Source organism: Drosophila miranda, assembly GCF_003369915.1.
Source record: "Drosophila miranda strain MSH22 chromosome Y unlocalized genomic scaffold, D.miranda_PacBio2.1 Contig_Y5_pilon, whole genome shotgun sequence".
NCBI classification, from domain to species: domain Eukaryota; kingdom Metazoa; phylum Arthropoda; class Insecta; order Diptera; family Drosophilidae; genus Drosophila; species Drosophila miranda.
In genome coordinates this window covers 400,626-420,638 of record NW_022881647.1, presented here as the reverse complement: position 1 = coordinate 420,638, position 20,013 = coordinate 400,626, and the positions used below count along the sequence as shown (strand labels likewise).

General features: G+C 47.5%; 4 protein-coding genes and 1 pseudogene across 7 annotated transcripts; 1 reads left to right on the top strand and 4 right to left on the bottom strand.

Annotated features, from left to right (window-relative positions):
• Positions 1-313: 313 nt before the first annotated feature.
• Positions 314-1,061, bottom strand: LOC117194963 (annotated as a pseudogene).
• Positions 1,062-1,074: 13 nt separating this feature from the next.
• Positions 1,075-2,005, top strand: LOC108159021 (anaphase-promoting complex subunit 10). The gene is given in 3 exon segments (XM_017291931.2): positions 1,075-1,306; positions 1,367-1,531; positions 1,534-2,005. Coding segments are annotated over 3 exon segments (582 nt in total). The 5' UTR covers positions 1,075-1,167; the 3' UTR covers positions 1,812-2,005.
• A 104-nt stretch (positions 2,006-2,109) lies between these two features.
• LOC108159020 (ras-GEF domain-containing family member 1C) lies at positions 2,110-4,968 on the bottom strand. Its single transcript, XM_017291930.2, has 6 exons — positions 4,801-4,968; positions 3,754-4,703; positions 2,944-3,696; positions 2,734-2,877; positions 2,463-2,668; positions 2,110-2,395 (listed from the first exon to the last, which is right to left on the bottom strand). Exons 2-6 carry the CDS (start codon positions 4,543-4,545, stop codon positions 2,146-2,148), a joined length of 2,145 nt encoding a protein of 714 aa, XP_017147419.2. The 5' UTR covers positions 4,546-4,703; positions 4,801-4,968; the 3' UTR covers positions 2,110-2,145.
• Positions 4,969-6,598: 1,630 nt separating this feature from the next.
• LOC108160929 (cathepsin L1) lies at positions 6,599-7,930 on the bottom strand. The gene is given in 4 exon segments (XM_033399735.1): positions 6,599-7,378; positions 7,439-7,647; positions 7,713-7,756; positions 7,759-7,930. Coding segments are annotated over 4 exon segments (1,116 nt in total). The 5' UTR covers positions 7,916-7,930; the 3' UTR covers positions 6,599-6,672.
• A 3,120-nt stretch (positions 7,931-11,050) lies between these two features.
• Positions 11,051-18,879, bottom strand: LOC117195105 (serine-aspartate repeat-containing protein I-like). Of its 4 annotated transcripts, none has more exons than XM_033399759.1 (4): positions 18,656-18,876; positions 13,973-14,348; positions 13,714-13,863; positions 11,051-12,357 (listed from the first exon to the last, which is right to left on the bottom strand). In XM_033399759.1, exons 1-4 carry the CDS (start codon positions 18,705-18,707, stop codon positions 11,439-11,441), a joined length of 1,497 nt encoding a protein of 498 aa, XP_033255650.1. In that variant the 5' UTR covers positions 18,708-18,876; the 3' UTR covers positions 11,051-11,438. The 4 variants fall into 4 exon arrangements, with proteins under 4 accessions (XP_033255650.1, XP_033255649.1, XP_033255651.1 ...); XM_033399758.1 differs by having other exon boundaries at positions 11,055-12,357; positions 13,714-13,866; positions 18,656-18,874; XM_033399761.1 differs by lacking the exon at positions 11,051-12,357 and having other exon boundaries at positions 13,710-13,863; positions 18,656-18,879.
• Positions 18,880-20,013: the final 1,134 nt, after the last annotated feature.

The following is a 20,013-nucleotide window of genomic DNA, read 5'->3' as shown; positions in this document are numbered from 1 at the left end:
CAGTTACTCTGCTGGAAACTCTTGATTTTAAATGATATTTCGAAGCCAGACCGGGCCCTATTTTGTAACTGAAACCTATTAGAGGCGGTCGATCGAAACTAATAGGGGGCATAACCAACTCAACCTTGAACCGCCATTACGGAACGATTCTGATTCTGTCTGAATGAGACGAATGTATATGAATGCGTGGGTAGGCGCAGTCACGCCCTTGCCGTGACTGGGCTCCATATTAATGAATAATGTTAATGAGATCTAAACATTATTATATGAAATGTAATAAAGTTATTGAAAATGATTATTTAACAAAACGCCATTCGTGTTTGTAATTCTACTTTTATTAAAAAATATCCATCTTAAAGGTAAATCCGACAGCGCTTTTACATTTGGAAATCGTCCCGCATATCGTTATAGCGCAGCACGTGCTCTTTGATCCACCCATGTCACAAAATCTTCCAGGTTTCTGGAGACAAGGAAGGCTGGATCCTTGACCATTTCGGGGCCCACACGAACATGGCCGTGCTCGATCAGGTCTGTGGCGTTTTTTAGGTTTTCCGACATTCGAACTGCAAGCACACCAAATGTTTATTGAATAAAATAAATGGATCTTAGAGGGAAAGCACTTACGTTTTACCATGATTACGGGCAGGCGGCGTCGGCAAAAGTGACTGGCCGATGTCTTGGCCGCCGTCTCCAGGGGCGGCATCTAGCTTCGCTATTTGCTCGGCCAGTTCGCGAATTTCCCTGGATAGTTTATTGTACCTGTAAATGCACATACAATTAAACAAGTGTCCAAGCTGATGCAGTCTTGCTGAGGGAACTCAATTTGTATAGTCCTCACGCTTTTGTATGTGATAGCGTCTCAAGATCTTGTTCTCCTTGCCGCTATTATCCACCTTCCAGGTAATGAAGTCCACCTTTTTGAGCAGTTTCTGCTCATGGAAATTGAGTTTACGCACCATTTCGTTTCTATTTATTTAATTTTCTATTTATTCAAAAGTCGCACATGTGCGAAGGGAGAGTGTTGGAAAACGCGTGTGCACGCCGTTGTTTGTCACAGCTGATTTGCGTCGAAGAGTAGTGCTGGAAGTGGGTGTTGACAAACTGAAAATCAAAACAAACTAAAGTAAATAGGAATAAAATACGGACTTAAAAATAGCTGCGCTAATCATGACATCCTCAATGGATGAGGACATACCAATCAATCCACCCCCAACCAGCGATGAGGATCCGCTGGCCGAGGAGCGACTTGGACTTGTGCGCGAGGTTGGCGCCCAAGCTGTATGGAGCCTGTCTTCCTGTAAGCCGGGTAAGAGCTTCCCCGTTCAGCCTATGTATGTTGCATTCCTTTGAAATATCTGATATTTAGGATTCGGGGTGGAGCGGCTCCGGGACAACATCATGGACACCTACTGGCAGTCAGACGGACAATTGCCGCACCTGGTCAACATTCAATTCCACAAGCGGACAAACATCAGCCAGATCTACATCTACACCGACTACAAGCTGGACGAGAGCTACACACCATCGCGTATCTCCGATCGGGCACTAATTTCAACGATCTTCAGGAGTTGCAAGTACTTGATCTGACAGAGCCCACCGGCTGGGTGCAAGTGCCCATCAAGGACGGTAATGTGAAGTCCATACGCACATTCATGCTGCAAATCGCAGTCATTTCGAATCATCAGAACGGCCGAGACACCCACATGCGCCAGATTCGCATACATGCCCCCGTCGAGGGCAAACACTATCCCCTGGATCCGTTCGGCAAGTTCGGAACTGTGGATTTTCAGAAGTTTGCCACCATTCGTTGAGGACCAAGAACAATACAATCGTGATGAGTTAGAGGTTTTAAAATTATGTATTTTTGTGTATTTAACGCCTAAAATGCAACTTTTAAAAGGTTACTTTAGTAATTTGTATGAATATTTTTGATGTTTCTAATTAAATGCCCATCACTGTATATATAAATCAATTTCAATTTAAATATACCATCGTTTAAGCTTAAGTACAGATAACCACTACTATTGCTGTGTTAAAGTATTATTGTTACGGTTTCTGCGCTACATGGAAATGCCAAGAAAAGATGTGCGAGGCAATTGCATTGTCTTCGGGTTCCTGTCATTCCCCGCGGATTGTCGTTAATGATTAGGTGTTCGATTTCTTTGTAGATTTCAGCGTTTTGTAATGATCCTTCTCCTCGGCATTGTCCGGCGGCTCGCATTCGTAGGAGGCCTTCATCAGTAGATTCTCCGACAGGGCTTCCGCCTTCTGCAAATAGGCCACCACGTTTGCCACCTGCTCGTAGGGACAGTCCAGCCGTTGCCACTTGAAAAAGTTGCTCAATTGGGTGCCAAAGAGTCGGCACTTCTCAAAGTTAATGGTTCCGTCGGCCAATCTGTATTAATAGTATATATATGTGTTAATTCTCTACAATTCAGTGGTCACGAGCAAGGATTACTCACTTTGTTTCGTGGCTTTCGTTTATGGCATGGAGGTCCTTGAGGAACAGCGAAAAGAATGGTATGATGGCACGCTCGATTTTGTTGGCCATCTCCCGCTCCGAGCGCCAGACGGCTGCCTTCATGGTCGACCGATAGTTGAGGAAGTTCGAGCTGGGATCCATTTGATGTTCCAAGCCCTCGAATTTAGTCGTCTGCACTTTTGCCCACTAAAAGTGATGAGTTTTATATTATTATTTGTTTGTCATAGAGTCCTAGAGTTAAAGGAACATACAGTTTTCTTGAGACGAGCTATGGCAGTCAAGTTAAGGGCCGTCAGAATGGCCATAAGGCTGTTGAAGTTGCCCGTGTTGAAGCACTCCAGAGCGGTCTCAACCCAGAAGTCAATCATTTGGGCACGATGGGACTTCTTGCCAAGCTGTTGGATATAAAAATAAGTGTAATTGGTGTACAGTCGATAATATGATGTCACCTTTACGCTCACCTTTATTATTTCCGTGGCAGTCAGATAGCTCAACTGATTAAACCACTGCACATAGCTGCCGATGGTTACGTGGCTGATGCAATTGGAGCCCAAGGTGCCTGCCTTGGTCTGCAACATGCACGTTTTCAGTTCGCCCTTGGCAAGCATTTCCACAAATTCTTCCAGACGTATTTGCGATAAATAGGCATACTCGATGGCATACAATTGGTGGGCTAATTCCAAGGGGTTGCTGCAATTGTTGAGCACATTGTCCATCTTGTAGACGTTGGCGGCGAATCGTTTTAATGACTTAATACTGCTTTGTCGTCCCAGAGAGCTGCCCGACGACTGCTTGGCCAGCAGATACTGCAGTTGTGTGCGTCCCCTTGCATCCCGCTGGTCCTGAGAATGAGAAATATCGTCTAGAAAGGCTGCCAATGCCACGTCTTTTTTTTGCTTGTCCAACTCCTGGAGCAGTGCCTCGTTGCGAAAGTCGGTGGGGCAAACGTTTAGCCATTGCTTGAGCAGCCGGAGCAGCGTATCCTGTCTTGATTGGCACTTGTCTACGATACGCAAAAGCAGCTCTTGCGGCTGCAGGAACAGACGGCCACAAACCAGAAATGTGAACTCAAATTCTTTGTTCTGGCTGTTGGTAAGCAGGCTGACCAGCGAGTCCAGGTTGCCGGTCTTGGGCATGTCTTTGGCGTAAGCTGGTGGTGTTTGGCAATCAACGGCTACTATGTCGCATGGCTCTGTGATTTGCAGATGGGTGTTCTGCAAGGAAACGGATTAGAAAAGCAATCACGGATATGACTTCGCGTCTAATCTTACGAGTATGGAGACTGCATCTGCCTCATCTGCCGAGCTGGGAATGTCACAGTACATGGAGTCTGTCAGAGTGTCGCGGGGATGCGACCAGGGCGCACTCATGGAGACGCTGTGGAAGAGGCCGTCATGGCCGGAGTCGCAGCTGCTTATATTCGAGCTCTTGTCGCCAACTGTGGTGGATGAAACGGAGCCAATCACCTGATCTGAGCCGGTTATGGCCGAGCTGGAGGACATCAGCGAAGCATTCGAGAAGGTTTCATTCAGTTGACGACCCAGAGCATTCGCCGGACGGTCGTGAGAGTCGGTGGCCTGCGAGGCCAGCGTGGAATTCGAATTCATTCCATATTTGAGTGCGTTTTCGGGAGTGGCGCGATCCAGAGCCGAGTGCTGTTTGATGGGACGCCAGATTTCCTTTTGATGCGACTGATGATTGAAGTGCTCCTTGGTCTCCACGGTGCGTTCATCCAGGATCTGTCCATTGCGAGACACCAGCACCTCCTCGGTGGTCGTAAGGGAAGACTTGACTGTCAGCGACGTTTCCACCTCGATGGGCTGCTGAGCCAGGCCGGCGCGAAACAATAGTTGGTTCAGATGCTCCACCGACGGCATCTGGCCATCGAGCAGCGCTGCCTTGATGGCCCTCACATCGTCCGCCGGGATGCCATCCAACTTGACAGGCACGCCGTTGATCAGCAACACCTCCTCCTGCTGCACGGAGGATGAGGTCTCGCAGTCCACAATCTTCACGTCCTTACCGAAAAGAGATTCTACAGCATTCATAATATCTTCGTCCATGGTGGTTAGTCGTTAGTCGGGTAGGGTATTAACGATTAGGAGGTTGACTTTGGCTGTGCGCGTGTGTTGGTTGGTAAAATGCGAAATGACCCTGAGGGGGGGGGGGGGGGGGGGCTCTTTGGATTAAACTCTATGCACATGCACTATCGAGTACATTTCTGGAAGAAGGAAGCTCGAGATTAGGATTTGCAAAAGCGTGACAACGCCCACTTTCTCAAAAGTGGGCTGGCGCTGGTTCCGCTGTCCAAAATACACCTGCAGGAAAAATGCTGCTCGTTGGCCTTCCATATGACGCACAGTCGCCATTTCTCATGGCAGTACCATTGATTTGCACATGAATTCTCCCCTGTCACTCCTAATATCGTTTAATTTTTGCCCAATTTATTTAATTTGTAATTTTTTATTATTGTTGTCAAACTAGGGATGGTACCCAATCCGACCATCAGAAATATACCGTCTCATTAAAAAAATATGCCGTAAATATACTGACGAATTCAAGTTCTATATTACATATTCCTCGTTTTTGATAATCCGTCGAATATTACTAGCTAGATAGAATGCTCAGCCCTGCCCACATAATTTGATCCGTTTAATGAATCAATTTTGGCCTTGACTGGCCTATTCTAAATACTTGCTTTTATTGGATTTTTATATACCGTTGAAAATGAAATTTAATAGATTGATGAAATTGACAAAATATACCATTATATACCGTAAATATACCGTCTCATTTTTAAATTATACCGTAAATACACTGACGAATTCTAGTTATATTATATATATTCCTCACTTTTGATATTCCGTCGAATATTACTAGCTAGATAGAATTCTCAGCCACGCCGACATAATTTTTTTGTATAATTATTATTTTTGATTTTTATTGTATTATTATTATTTTGATAATTAGAGCGGTCGCAAGTTAAGAGTTGTTGTTTTCTCCGTTACTTGAAGCCCGATCTAGTCATGCGATGGCTTCCTGTGTTCGGAATAACATCCTTGATGTGATGGAGTCCTTATCAAGGACCAAGTATTAAGGATATTTTCCCCAGACATATAACATATATCTTGTTTTCTCCCTTATTCGGGGCCCGATCGAATAAAATATATATCATGTTTTCTCTCTTATTTGAGGCCCAATCGGGTCATGCCATAGCCCGCCCTGACTAGAAATCTGTCCCTGATACTTTGTTATTTCTTTGCTTTCTTTTCTTATTTGCTTTGGATATTCAGTTTTCTTGGATATTTTTGGGCCGATCTAGGCGTACGACGGCTTCCTGTGGTCGAAAAAATGTCCCTAATTTAATGAAGTCTTTATCAAGGATTAAGGACATTTTCCCCAATCAAAAACATTTGGTTTTCTCCGCTATTAGTGAACCTATCTCGGCGTGCCACGCCTTTTTGTAGTTGGGATAGCTTTCTCGATAAAGGATATAGCAAGGATGATTTTAGCTTAGCATTAATAAATGAACAAGTGGAAAAGATCGGATACGACTCGGTTTGTGACGAAGAGTAGGGTACATAGGTCCTCTGTAAAATGTACTCGTCTGGAAGCTGAAGCCCTGCGTTTGATTCGGCGGCGTATGAATGGGCTGCTCATGATGTCGCGGCGTTAGTCGCGATCTTAGTCGCGTTAGTCTGGGATCTCATCCAGAAAGTTCGCTTGTGACATGTTCGGTGCATGAACTGGCACATCTATATACTGTATGGATAGTCGTCCTGCTTAGTTTCTTGGAATATCCTAGTTTTTCTAAAAACCAAAAACTCAATATTCGCGTATGACCGCGGCAATAACAACATTGGACAGTAACAGCTGCCAGCACAAGAGATCTGCGGTTTACTCAAGAATCTATATAAAAGTAAGCCTCAGTCCAAAACTTAGTGGTGTGGCTCATGTTTTCTCATTTTATTAAATTAATATCGCTATATATTCGTTCAATTTCTGAAATGGTTTCATCTTTAAGGTATATCCTGTCGTTGGGCATGCAAGTCTAGGATCCAGGAGATCTGATTTCCCCAAGTAAACAGATAGCTCTAGATCAAATATAGAGTTTTAGCGAGGGAAGTTCGTATTCGTACATTTTTGTTATTGACTCGTTTAGTTACAAGCTGGGACTAATTTTAGTAGAACTAAACTATGGGGTAGGTGCACTCGAGGGCAATGCCGCAGAAGTTATTGCCGCGTGGCAAGCGGAAGTAGCCTTCCTCGCCCCAAACCTTGTCCCACGAGTTCTTGACAATCTAGTAATCCTGACCCTTTTCCGAGCCATAGCCCACGACCAGAACCGAGTGATTCGGCTCGTCCTCGTTTCACTTCTCGTCGGAGTAGATTCCGCTCTTGTACTGCAGCAGAGTCTCCAGGCCGTTCAGGGAGCAGGCCAGGGGACCCAGAGTGGCAATCACCTTCTTCATGAGCGTCTCGTCCTTTGGCGGAATGGTGGCGAAGCCGGTGATCTGCGCACCCGACAGACTTTTGCTGTACTTGCACGTATCCTTGTTGTCTATGTACGGATAACCATCGGCCTTGGACACGCCCTTTTGCTAATCATTGATGAATGACATAGCGTACACCTGGAAACCACCATCGCACCCGCTCAGACCAAACTCCAGGGTACCGCAGTCGACCAGATTCTGCTCGGACAGATTCGGCAGGGTGCCGGTCTTTCGGAAGATATGGCCCTCAATGGCTCCGGTGTTGGCAAAGGCCCAACACGATCCGCAAGTTCCCTGGAACTTCACCGAAGTAACGCCTCCCTTCTGACGCCAGTCAAAGGATTCGGAAATGCTGGCTCCTGCAGGCACACTAGGCAGCTTTCGATTGGCTGTGGCCTTCGATCTGCGTACGGATTATGATATTAATTTAGGAATGGAAGATTCTAGATTCTGATGAACTTACGCTCCCTGCGACGATTTCCGGAGGCCAGTCAGCTGCGAGAGGAACTCTGATTTTGTCAGATCCGAAAAGGCATTCACTGCCAGCTGGTAGCTGGAGGCGCCCTTGGCAATGGCATCGTTGCCGGCATCCACCAAATTCTTGCGTGCAGCGAAGACGCCCTCGTGCAGGGCCTTGTCTGCAGCGGACAGATAATTCTTTCCAGATTGCGCCTGAGAAAGAAAGTAATCTCAATAAGGATCCTCTCTCTGGTGATGACAGATGAAGAAAGACTTACCAAGAAATCGCCAAAGTTCTGCACATTCGTAAGCTTTGCGGTGAAGGCAGTTGACTGGCAATGTTGGCGATTCCCTGCTGGACCCTGTTGGCCGCATTCGAGAGGGCTCCACCCAGGCGGTTGCCACCCAGGCCACCTCCAAATCCGCCAATCTGGGCCGAAGCCAAGGCAACAAACAGGGGAAGCACCAACAGAAACTTCATTGTGATCTGGGAAGAAGTAATCATTACATTCGTATAGTTACGATTATACTAGTCGTATTGTATTCCATCCGACTGGGGAAAATACAGAAGTTCTCTGCGTTGTCGGTTGTCAATTAAGTGCGATTACATCTGTAGTAACACTTATTAACAGATTGAGTTGAATATATGTGTAATTATACTTTCAAATCTGAAATCATCAGTGTGTTATGTCACTGTCTCTATCGGACCCAACCTTACCCGTTCACTCAATCTGTACAAATGTTTGGGCTCTATCGCTAGTCAGCGTTTATATAGCTATCATCACAAATCGATTAGACAGACATGTAACATAGATTCGAAGCCTAACGAGGGGGAACGTTGTGAGTTGCTGCGGACACCGCAACTCTACGGTTATACCCGATACTAAGTCAGTATGGCTCTCCTCCGGCAGACGCCGCTAATATTAAACGACACGACAAAGAGTGCGTGCGAGAGAGACAGAAAATCAGTCTGAGCGTGACGTCGGGCGCTGCGTAGCCACTGCAAATTGATTTGTTCCTATTGGCTATAAAAATGATCTGATCTGATCCAGATTCAGCAATCTGATAGATATGGTCATTATCTATGATTCTGCGTTTTTAGTTTTCTCGAATGTGCAATATTGTGGATGCAACAGATTTTCGTCCTTTGTGTGGGCGGAAGGAGGTGGCGCGAAATTTTGAGATACACGTTTTATAGTAAGATCTAACACAAGCAAAGCCGCCTATGCTACGTGTGTGTTAGAGAGAGACAGGGCGACAAAAAATGAAATTGTTTTCTTGATGCTGGCTATAATAATAATACGATCCAATTCAGATTCCGCAGTCTTAAAGATATGGTCATTCTCTACAATTCTACGTTTTTGGTTTTATCGTATCTTTAAAAATGTGGATGCCACAGATTTTCGTCCTTTGTGGGGGCGGAAGTGGGCGGGGCGAAGTTTTGAAATATTTTTGTAGCAGTGACATATCACAGAAGTCTGGATCCAAAACATCGTTGCTCTCGCTCTTATAGTCTTTGAGCACTAGGCGCTGAAGGGGACGGACAGACGGACAGACGGACGGACGGACAGACGGACAGACAGACATGGCTCAATCGACTCGGCTATTGATGCTGATCAAGAATATATATACTTTATGGGGTCGGAAACGATTCCTTTTGGACGTTACACACATCCACTTTTACCACAAATCTAATATACCCCAATACTCATTTTGAGTATCGGGTATAATAAATCTAATACTCTGTCATTAACATTTATTATTACTCCCGTTAAGGGGCTGGTGGGGGACTGACTGCTCAAGTGTTAATTAAAGCCGTACATACACATACATATGTAAAAACGAGTCGATATTAAATAATAGTAACAGGAGCCGGCGGAGCCGGAGCACAGCTCGAGCTGGTTCTAACCTGATGCCGAACAGCGCTTCCAAGAAGACACCCAACTTTAGTTTGGTTTCATTTAAAGGAAATCCCCCGTTTTCTCCTTCGACACCATAGATCTGCGTTAATTATGTCAACAGAACTGTCCATTCCATGAATATTTATGCGGGTTATGCTCTACCGTGGATCGGATTCGGCTTCGGCATGCGATCAGGCGTGAAGTTTGGATACAATTTAATATTAATCAATTATTAATTTATTATTGGCACGTAACTATTAATTCTACACGCAGCGGGACTCCTGGGGCTCTTCGTGGATGGGCGTGGCGTGGCACAGATAGCCGATGGGCTTCTGAAGGTCCACTGGCGGCAAAGCCCAGTCCCGGGTCATAGCAAAGCACTGAACGCAATGAATCATTCGACAGATTAGCCAAGATATCCCATGTTTTAGGTCAGAGTTTATACTTACGCCGCTGGGTCCATTGATGGATCTGGATTCTCCAGAGATTTGAAATTCATCTTACCGTTCTTACCCAAGGAATGCTCCTCAAGCTCTTGAGGTGCTCGCACAAAGAGGAGAACAGAACCATTTTTTTATATATTCGTTCTTTGGACTCTGCTATACTTGTTTATACATTTCAAGGTTGTCTTCACATCTGCCTGCTCCGACTGCCATATACCTTATACGAGAATGCATGTATGTATGCGCGAGTATCTGTGTGTGCTTCTTTCATTAACCACTTTCAGCAGCAACAGCACGAAGAACAACAACATCAGTCAACAAAACAGAACTTCAAACGAAGTCACTCTCGTCTGCGTCAGGGCGAAGGTGGAGCTGAAGATGGAGACGACGATGGAGCACCAGCAGGTGGGCATGGGGCAGGGGCGGTGCCAGGGCGGCTTACTATCGTACCTTTGGGTCTGCAAGCCAGCTCGGGGATCTTCTGGTTAATGCGTTGTGGCCACAGCCGCTGCTGGCTGGCCCGCCGCAGCTCCATCTTCATCTTCATCCAATTGTTGAGCGACACCGACACACATAAAACTTGATGTGATGCGTCTTCGTATGCGTCTCGAAATCTCGAATCGAATCTTTAAATTAAGAAAGATGATTTGCAGATTTGAATGCAGACACCGAAGGCATCGACTGGACAGACGGAGGGACCAGAACACGACCACGACCACGACCCAACCAAGTGATGTAAGCCTGCCAACGAATTTATTTGTTCTTTCTGGATCGCTTCGGCCGGGGACCGCCTCTGGGGCTGCTGCAATAAAAGAAATCCCAAACATACTTCAGTTTTTAGAGCCCGAGCAGCTAATTTACGATTATTGGCTTTCATCTTCTTTTCGACTAAACCAAATAAATCCCCTCCCCAGGCCCCTAACCACTTTATGATTTGATCATGGCCAAGTCCCCAGAGCCGTTATAGAATACGAGCATGTCTGCGGATCTGTCCAGAGACAGAATATGAATGGATCCAACGATGGTCTATGATGACGGAGTGAACGAGATTAGCATCATCTTCTAAGAGGTTTACTGACACTCGTAACAGTTTTATTGGAGTGGTTTGATGGTTTCTATCGATGAAATCATTTCACAGTTACTTTAAGACCCCTTCAAGTGAGAGATTGAATCGTTTGGGTAGAGCATAAACCAGTCAAATCAAGAGTTCCAATCATGTAACACAGAACCTATGCAGTGATATACAAATACAGGGAATTCTTTCACATAATATATGTTGATTGTTAATTTTACTCAGTAGTTTTTATTAAATCAAGAGTTTCCTTTTTTTGTGGTGGTTGTCATACAATTAAAGCATACAATATATCGTATTTATATATAGAATAGTGTCTTGGCTCCATTAATCTCTCGTTGCCCGATATGCTAGTGGAATGATCAGTGTGGATCGGCAATTTCTACAGGGGCCCTCGGACCGCCCAGGCTGCGCATTGGGTCCGCAGAGAGAAGACATTTTCGGACGTTATCCGGCCGGCTCTTGAAAATGCTCGTTCCTTAGTGGAACCCAATCCCTCAGTGGGTGGGACAGTCGGTGGGCCCCGGACCCAAACACACACAACTTAGTCTAGTGTATGCTAATGGAGGCCAATGCCAGTGGGGAAGCCTAGTTGTTGGGCACCAGGGTCTTGCCCAGAACCCGCATGGCGTTCGAGTAGTCGGAGTCGATCTGGGGTATGATCTGCTGCTCGTTGGGGCGCAGGGTGCGTATCAGGTCGTTCAGCGAGAGCGACTGCTGGGGCGAGACCTCCTCCTTGGGCGGGGTCTGCATCTCCTGCGAGCTGGCCATCTTCTGGAAGTCCTGCGCAATCTGCTTGATGCGCTCCTCGATGGCGGTGGCGGCCGGCGACTCTGTGGAGCTCGGCAGCGCCTCACTGGCCTGTCCAGGGGCCTGGGACTCGGCCTCCGAATCGGCTTCTGCTTCCGACTCAGAGTCTCCGTCAGCCTCCGTCTCGTGCTCAACGCTGACACTCTCTTCGGCGGCGGCGGCGGGAGCTGGTGCGGCATCATCGTCGTGGTGCTGCAGCTGCTGCTGAACCTCTTCAATGGAGTGCATCTCGTGGTGCAGCTCGTTGTCGTGCAGCGGGAAGACATGCTCCTTGATGTCATCGCCCTCGCCATCGCCGATCAGCTCGCGGGCATGCTCGCTGAAGCTATCGTTATCCCCGTCGTGATCGTCGCCCTCTACATCGCCATCGCTCTCCGCCTCGTGCTCGTGCTCGTGCTCGTGCTCGTGCTCGTCGTGCTCCTCGGCATCCATGTCCGTATCCTGGTCGTCCACCTCCACGTCAATGGCATCTTTGTCGGCCAGCGAGCGATCTTGGTTCAGCTTGAAGGAGTGGAACGACGGCGAGCTGGCCTCCTCTGCCAGGCGCTGGGCAATCGCTGGCGACGACTTGGCCTTGGCGGCCGTGTACAGGCCTCCAGTGGTGGACATGAGCAGGGGTAGGGGCGTGGTGGTGGGGGCGGCATGCAGGTGCATCAGTCCGTCAGGCGTTCTGGGCGTGGTCGAGGTGATGGGACGTCTGTGGCACAGCGTTTGGGCAGATGGAAGAGAAGAGAACGAAAACAGTTGCCATTTGAGTTTTGCTGCTTAACAGAGGAGTAGAGGGGGCACGGTGGAGCGGTTCGGCTGGAGTTGGTGGTCGTGGTTAGTGCGAAAGTTCGAGCTTTAAGCTGCTTATACTAAAGTTAGTTAGTTGAACAAAAATCATCATGACAACCACAACGACAACAACAACAACAACAGCAACAACAACGAGAGGCGAGAACATCTAAGGAAGCTAAGCCCCAAACCACCAAACAAAATATTACGTAGAGTATTTAGGGTTTTAGATCTATGTAGATCTTAGCGAGATTCTTTCGGCGCTCATATGGAATCGAACTGGGGAAAAGTTAGTGCAATCTGAAACAGGATCGCTATGAAATTTTACGTGGAATCAAATGAGCTAGAACTGGGGACACATTTGTTGCAACTGCAGTTGCTTTTATATGATTCTGGTTCCCAAAATTGCTTCTCTTTTAGAATAGGTTTCAAATAATGAGTTTCTCTGAAAGGAACTCTAAACTGATTTAAGATTAATATCAATTCCTTTAAATATCTCTTTAAATATCAGATTGCATTAATTTTCGTGGTTCGGTTATCGCATTGGCGTCTACAAGGAAGGATTCTTTTGGTAGTTTTTGCTCGAATAAAAACTGTGTAAATTTGGATCGATTTTGAAATCTCTGACATCTCGAACGTTTGTTTTTTTTTTTTTGGACGGCGTTAGTAAGTAAGTTAGCTAAGAGCTTCGCATTAGTCTTTAGTCTTTAGATGTAATCTTTATAGATGTATGCATAGATTGAGGCGCAGGCACACACACACAACACGGTTATCTGTGTGTGTGTGTGTGTCTGCCTGCGTGCATGTGTGTGTGTAGTTATGGTAGATTTGTAACGATTTGGGGTTTAGCTCACCTATTTTTGAGTTTCAGTTTTTTGTTTTATTTTGGCAAATATCTTTTGTTCGGACTGGGAATCGGAATCAGATTTAGATTTGCACTCTGTCTCTGTGTGTGTGTTGGTGTGTGTGTGTGTGGGTGGGTGTTCTGTGTGGCTGTGTGTGTGTGTGTTTGTGGTCAACTAAATTAACTTTCGTTTAATCAGGTTATCCTTGCGGTTTATTTGCCGCTATAGCGGGCCGTTCGTATAGCGAATTAATTAACTTTAATTATAGTATATTTAAATTTGTTTATTGCTTTTATGAATATGGTTCTTTCATCGTTCTTCCCTGCTCCTTTTCTCTTCTCCTCGTTACTCTTCTCTTCTCTCAATTCTGGCTTGATCTTATTCGCGCCTTTTCTGTTCGCTTAGTGGCTGCCTTCGTCTAGTGTCCTTACCCCTGCGCAGACGAGACCGGGATGCTGCCGTAGTTGTAGTAGTAGCAGCGGGTCTGCTCGCAAATGAAGACCTTGACGGCCGAGCAGTCCTCGGGCATCCACTTGAGCGTGGGCTGCTTCAGGATCACGCATCCCTTCTCGGCGCCACTGCTGCTATAGTTGGAGATGGAATGGAGAGTGCAAAAACAGAGAGCGATGTAAGGAGAGATACACACTGGGGCCGGACAGGGAGGATGGGGGATCTTCCTGGCGTACTTACCTGTCGCGGGCGGTGCGCTGGGGCGAGGTGTTGCTGTTGTGATCGACGGGATCGAGGAGGCCGGCCTGGATGGCGTCCGCCGAGTTCTCGAAGAAGTCAAAGGTGGCATTGAACGGTAAACCGGTGCTCATCCATAGGAACATGCCCGTGCCCAGGCGATTTCCAGAGGTCCAGAAATCGTAGTTGCCGTAGCCGGCATTCTTCAAATACGTGGTCATCGATTCGGCCTTCTCCTTGGTCTCGAACGAGGCCAGCTGCAGGCCCAAAGAGCGGCAATACTGGTAGGCCAGGAAGTAGTTCAGTTCCGGCGAATAGGGATTCATCCGGCTGATAAAGTACTGGACTCCATCCAAATGGATTGTCGTAATGCGTTGACCTAATCCCGGAAGAGCACAAGCAAACAATTAGTGGGGGTCTTCTGCAGGTGAACGAACCCCGAAATTCCCAAGTCCAAAACCCATCCGGGGATCCCGCTCTGAATACCGAAACACCTATGAAATCGCAACGCGTAACCGAAATAATTGTAGTAACGGTTTCAGTTTCGGACATCGCATGCGTAATAGCCAGGCCAGAGATGGCCAGAAGCTAGAGGCCACAACCACAGCCAGAGCCAGAAACAGAACGAAGCCAAAGACAAATATCATTAAATAGGATTACCAAAAGCAGTCGGCAATTGTCTCTATAAAAAGAATAACAAACGAAGAACTTTGGACACATGATTTATGACTCATGATGATAATGTTGATGATGATGATGACCAGGAGTATTTATGCGGTCCCTGACCCGGAGTTGTGCCTCCGGCAGCTACACACAAAATCCGATGGGGAATCAAGGTGCTGATGACATTAATTAGCTGGTGGCTGGTGGGTGCTCTGGTCAGCCCCAAGCACTGAAAAGACGCATGAAAGAATGAAAGAGAGAGCAGGCGGCCGGCAGACTCTTATGTAATCGCTGACCCGAGAAGAGCTCTGCTTTCATTCCCTGCTCGGGGGGTGCTCTGGGACGAGAGAAAACAATGCAAGATGATAGTGACGGTTCTGGCTGGTTCCAACAGGTAAAAGATCTTAGCCCTCTCAGAGCGTGCTAAACAGTCATCTGTTTGTATCCTACATGCATGCATAGGTTTTTTTTTTTTTTTTCTGTATTAACTCTTAATTTTATTAAATTTTATAAGCCTGGGACTTAACTATAGCTAGACAGGGAGCTGTATTGAGTTGGAGAGACCGGCAGTAAGTTCCGGGTCTCTGCGGGACGGCCGCAAAGCATTGCTTCGCAGGGACCATGGTTCCTCCTAGCCACTCTCGTTCCTTCGGCGCTCGCACCTACGCAGCTCCTTCATGGCGCCGGCTGCAAAGTTGCTCCAGGCCGACCATACCATGGGGTCTTCCACAATCGCCTCGATCAAGTTGTTCGGCGTGAGCTGCCCGCCGGCGGCTCGCCACAACTCCTCCCTAATAAGTGAGAAGCGCCCACATTGAAAAATGATGTGCTCAGCGTCTTCAGTGGCGTCGCCACACCACGAGCAGTTCGGCGAGTCCTCGTGGCCGAACCTCCAAAGGTAATGGCTGAAGCAGCCGTGTCCGCTCAGAAGCTGTGTGGAATGGAAATTGACCGCACCGTGTCGCCTGCCGATCCAATATCGGACATCCGGAATCAGGCGGTGTGTCCACCGTCCGTTATCAGAGCCGTCCCAGCGGCTTTGCCATGCTCTGAGGCTTCCTTCACGGGCCTGCTTGCGCGCGTCTCTCCTTGCCGCGCCAGCCCGGATGGCTTCGGCCACGGCCCTCTCCTCAAGCACCAGAAGGTCGATAGGTAGGACACCCGCCAGTACTAGGGCAGCGTCGTCGGATATGGTCCGAAAGCCGCAGCAGATCGGAGCAGTATTCGGAACAGCGCCCGACTCGTGTTTGCCGCTTTCTCCTGGACGTAGCTTAGGTGTTCACGGAAACTGAGCCTGGTGTCGATCATCACGCCCAGATACCGAATGGCTCGTTTCGACGATAGTCTCTGGTCGCCAACCCTGATGTGAGCGGTCTCCACAGTCGAACGGGTGCTCACCAATACTGCCTCGGTTTTATGAGCGGCTAGCTCTAGTCCCGCAGAACGGAGCCAGTCTGCAATCAGCTGGATTGCGGTGTCGCAATTTGCTTCGACGACGTCCAGGTGCTTGGCTACCACAGTCAGGGCGACATCATCTGCGTAGCAGGTTAGCTGACATCCGCCTGGAAGTGCTAATTTCATGACTCCATCGTAGGCAATGTTCCATAAGAGGGGACCCATCACTGATCCTTGGGGAACGCCTGCCGTTATGCCGTGAGTCTGCGCGCCGGCCGCCGTATTATACTCCAGCAGTCTCCCCTCGAAGTAGCTCCTTACGATTGCCTGAAGGTATTGGGGTACACCGCGCCGGTTAAGTGAGTCCAGGATGCACTCCCACTTCACTGTATTGAAGGCGTTCCTGATATCTAGGGTGACAATCAGGCAGTATTCCTTCTTGCCGCCCTTCCATCGAGTTCCCTCCACTGCCTTGGAGGCTATGTCGACTACCCTGCCTATGGCGTCCACCGTTGACCTCCCACTCCTGAAGCCGTATTGGTTTGGTGAAAGTCCCCCAGCATCCTCGACGGCGTTGTCCAGTCTTCTACGGATTATCTCTTCCAGAGTCTTCCCCAGCGAGTCGATTAAGAAAATCGGTCGAAACGAGGAGGGATCGTCCGGCGGCTCTCCTGGCTTTGGCAATAGCACCAGGTGTTGCAACTTCCACTGCGGCGGAAATAGACCTTCCCGCAGGCACTGCGTGAATGCCTTAGCAAACTCGTGCGGGTTGTATGCCATCGCCAGTTTTACCGCACGGTTGGGGATTCCATCAGGGCCTGGAGCCTTCTTGGCCTTTAAGCTTTGGGCCAGGGCGACGATTTCGTCCTCCGTGACAGGTTCGACCGAATATGCAGGCTGGTGTGCGACGGCACTGATGGCAAGACCGTGAGCCCCGGATGGGAACAATGCCTCAACAATCGTCCGCAACTGGACGCATGCATAGGTGTGTGCGTGTGTGTGTTGGTATTGGCCCTTTGAGAACGGCTCAAAAGATAAACACAAATACTTTAAAGGCACCTCCAGGCACTTGGCAATTTATGGCACTTGTCGTGGATGGATATAGGCAAGGGTATGTCTATGGATATGGCATAGACAGGGTTCCAATGTTTGTCCACTCACTTGCACCTCAATACCTACACACGAGCACTCGTATCTGTGTGGCTATCTGTTTGTATATGAAATTATTTCCGGCGATTTAAATCCGAAAGACAACGGAGACGACAACCGATCCGAGGGTAGATTTATGAATGGGAAGATTGTGAAGACTGACAGCAGTCGAGCGGATTTATTATGCATCTGAGCAGCTGAGATTTCCATCTCTCAATAGAACCAACCAATAAGAACACCAATCCCCCTGGGCAGAAGCAAAAGAACAAGCTGAAGACATTCTCAAATTTCATTTTAATTGACCAATTTATTCCTCCAACCCAAATCTCAGAGAGGGATCCAACCTAATTCGAGAATTAATTCCCCCAAAATGAATCCGACTAGATCGCAATCTTCGCTTGGAACGGATCCAACGGATAGAATTCGAGGTAAAAAAGAAACAACAATATCTTCAAGGGAGCTAACGTGAAGGAAGTCCAGTTTCTCTCCCCTCTCATCCAAACACCATCCAATTGTAGTTAATTTGACACTGACTCTGACTCTGAACGTGAACTCGATTGGGGGAATGGGCTGGAGCTGGATCGGGAACGGGAACGGGATCGGGAAACCCAATAATTGGACAGTATTTCGTTTAGATTCCCCCTACAGCCGTCTATTTTCGAGCACTTTAATTTCGGAAGGTAATTACGTTCGGCCAGCGATAGATACTCCTGGAGAGATCGCGAATTTAGCACGTCTCTAATGATGCACACAAAGTCAATGCTAGTGTTTGCCCCAGACTTTGATGCTGGAGGATGCAGGAGGCATACCCCGGGCCCCCCGGGCAGCGGGACCGATGCCAAGTCTAGTTATTTGTTGGCACCTAGCATCCCTCCGGCCAGTTAGCAGGCAAATCATTATAATGGACATGGCGACTGGGATAAGCAGAACGAAATTTGATATTAAAAAAGAGCTCTGGCTCCTGGTGGGGTCCAAAACGGGAACGGGAACAGTGCAATTCAGCTTCAGGTAATCGATGAGAAAAGAGCGGAGCGATGGAAAAAATTTATGCAAAAGCACCGAACAGACTTAATGGCCGAGACTTTGATTCAGATATAATGATGAGAATGCATTATTCATTCGTTCGGGCCAGTTTCTGGGTCTTAGACTTTTTCAAGCACTTGGCCAGATCATCATTTTGTGCAGTTCGTTGGAAGCACGGTTTTGGAAATAGAATTGCGAAACTTATAGGAAATTTTAGATATTACACAGATAATAGATTTCGAAGCACATCTAATTCTACAGTTCTTTGGGACCACTTTATCTAATCGTTTAGTATTATATCCAGGGATATAAATTAATTGTAACTCTTTTAATGTTAATGGGAATTCCTCAAAAAGCCACCAATCGGTATTCGTACATTTTTAAAGAAATTTCCCAACGAAAAATCCGTACACAAATCAGAAACTTATTCCATAGAAATATTGGACTTGTACTAACCTGCAGCGCATGCCAAAAGGCTCAGCACACAGAATAAAATGATTTTGGCCATCTTTTACTTGGTATCGGGCGAGAGAGGGTTTGAGTGCGGAGTACAATCTGGCTGTAGCTGACGACGATCTAACGAGCTGAATGCAAGAGCGGATGTGTTGGAGGACGCGTGTTCGCGGAGGTACACGTCGCGTTCACTGCAAGTCTTCGTCTTCGACTGATCGCTGGTGTGATCCGGGCAATATCACGCAGCCGCGAATGCCCGCCAAGAAAGCGAAGAAGTGAACGAAGAAGAGGCTCTCTGCTTCCAGAACTCCAGCAATACCAATTCCAGTTCCAGTTTCCTCTTCCAGAGCGCGCCCGAAACGATGGTGAGACGAGGGAGACGAGACAAACACACACGTACACGTACAATCAGGCACACCGATAGAGAGGCAGATCAGAAGCAGAGAGTAATCCTTGGGCAGACTTGGGGAACTTCTGTTGAGGACTCGATGTTCGATATTTGTTTGATTTGAAGCTTGTTGTTCTGATCTGGCCAAGTACGCGATTGCAAATGTCGTGAAGAGCTCGGGTTAGTTAGTGTTTGTAGGAGGGCGGATCACCGGAGCGGCTTTCCAGCGACGAGTGGGAAAATATCCAAAAGAAGAAGACAGAGTGGTTCCAATAAATATGTTCCATGTATTTATGTATGTATATATGTAGATTGTAGGTGCGCGTATGTGCACGACGGCAGCTTGTAGCGGGGTGGGAAACGTAACTCCCTGTATGTTACATGCTAAGACTATCGTGAGCGACGTGCGGATCGTGGGAGCGCACCGAACCGAGAGCCCGAGAGCGAGGCAGAGGAATAACAGGCTGTTAGCCTGGGGTGCTAACAGCTCGGTTGCCCTGTTACAGTTTCTGCTCTGAACATTGGAATTGATGCCTCGTGAACGTCTGATTTCCAAGGTGCGGTTGGCACGTGGACGTGGGTCCATCTCTGGAGACGGAAAACTACGCTGAAATAAAGGAGTCGAAGGCACATTAGTACCGAGCTTGGAACGGATGAGAGGCACATTTAGGACATTGGAAATAGCCACGCGGTTGCATGGTCTGATGAGGCTATGTTGGTCTAAGGACGGATTCACATTCAAGTTCAAGCTTGAATTCGGAACGGAGCATTGGAAATATTCCCTTCCGTTCGAGAAATTTTGCGGAGGGAGCTGGAAATTGCTTTTGTAGAAGGACCCCGAGTCTTTTATCCGTTTGATAGGTTGTCTTGAAATTTGACTCGAAAACGATAAGATATGATTCATCACCTTAGGCACTGGGCCTGTAAGTACCCAGCCGAAAATGGTTTCCTGCCCGAGAAGAGAGCCACAGAT

Coding starts and splice junctions, on each gene's coding strand:
- LOC108159020 (XM_017291930.2), bottom strand. CDS start 4,545: ATGGACGAAGATATTATGAATGCTGTAGAATCTCTTTTCGGTAAGGAC. Junction 2,878..2,943: donor CTGCCACGGAAATAATAAAG/GTGAGCGTAAAG, acceptor TATATCCAACAG/CTTGGCAAGAAGTCCCATCG. Junction 2,396..2,462: donor AACGAAAGCCACGAAACAAA/GTGAGTAATCCT, acceptor CTATTAATACAG/ATTGGCCGACGGAACCATTA.
- LOC117195105 (XM_033399758.1), bottom strand. CDS start 18,707: ATGGCCAAAATCATTTTATTCTGTGTGCTGAGCCTTTTGGCATGCGCT. Junction 14,349..18,655: donor CCTTTTGGCATGCGCTGCAG/GTTAGTACAAGT, acceptor TTCCGGGATTAG/GTCAACGCATTACGACAATC. Junction 12,358..13,713: donor CCGGTCTCGTCTGCGCAGGG/GTAAGGACACTA, acceptor GCTGTGCCACAG/ACGTCCCATCACCTCGACCA.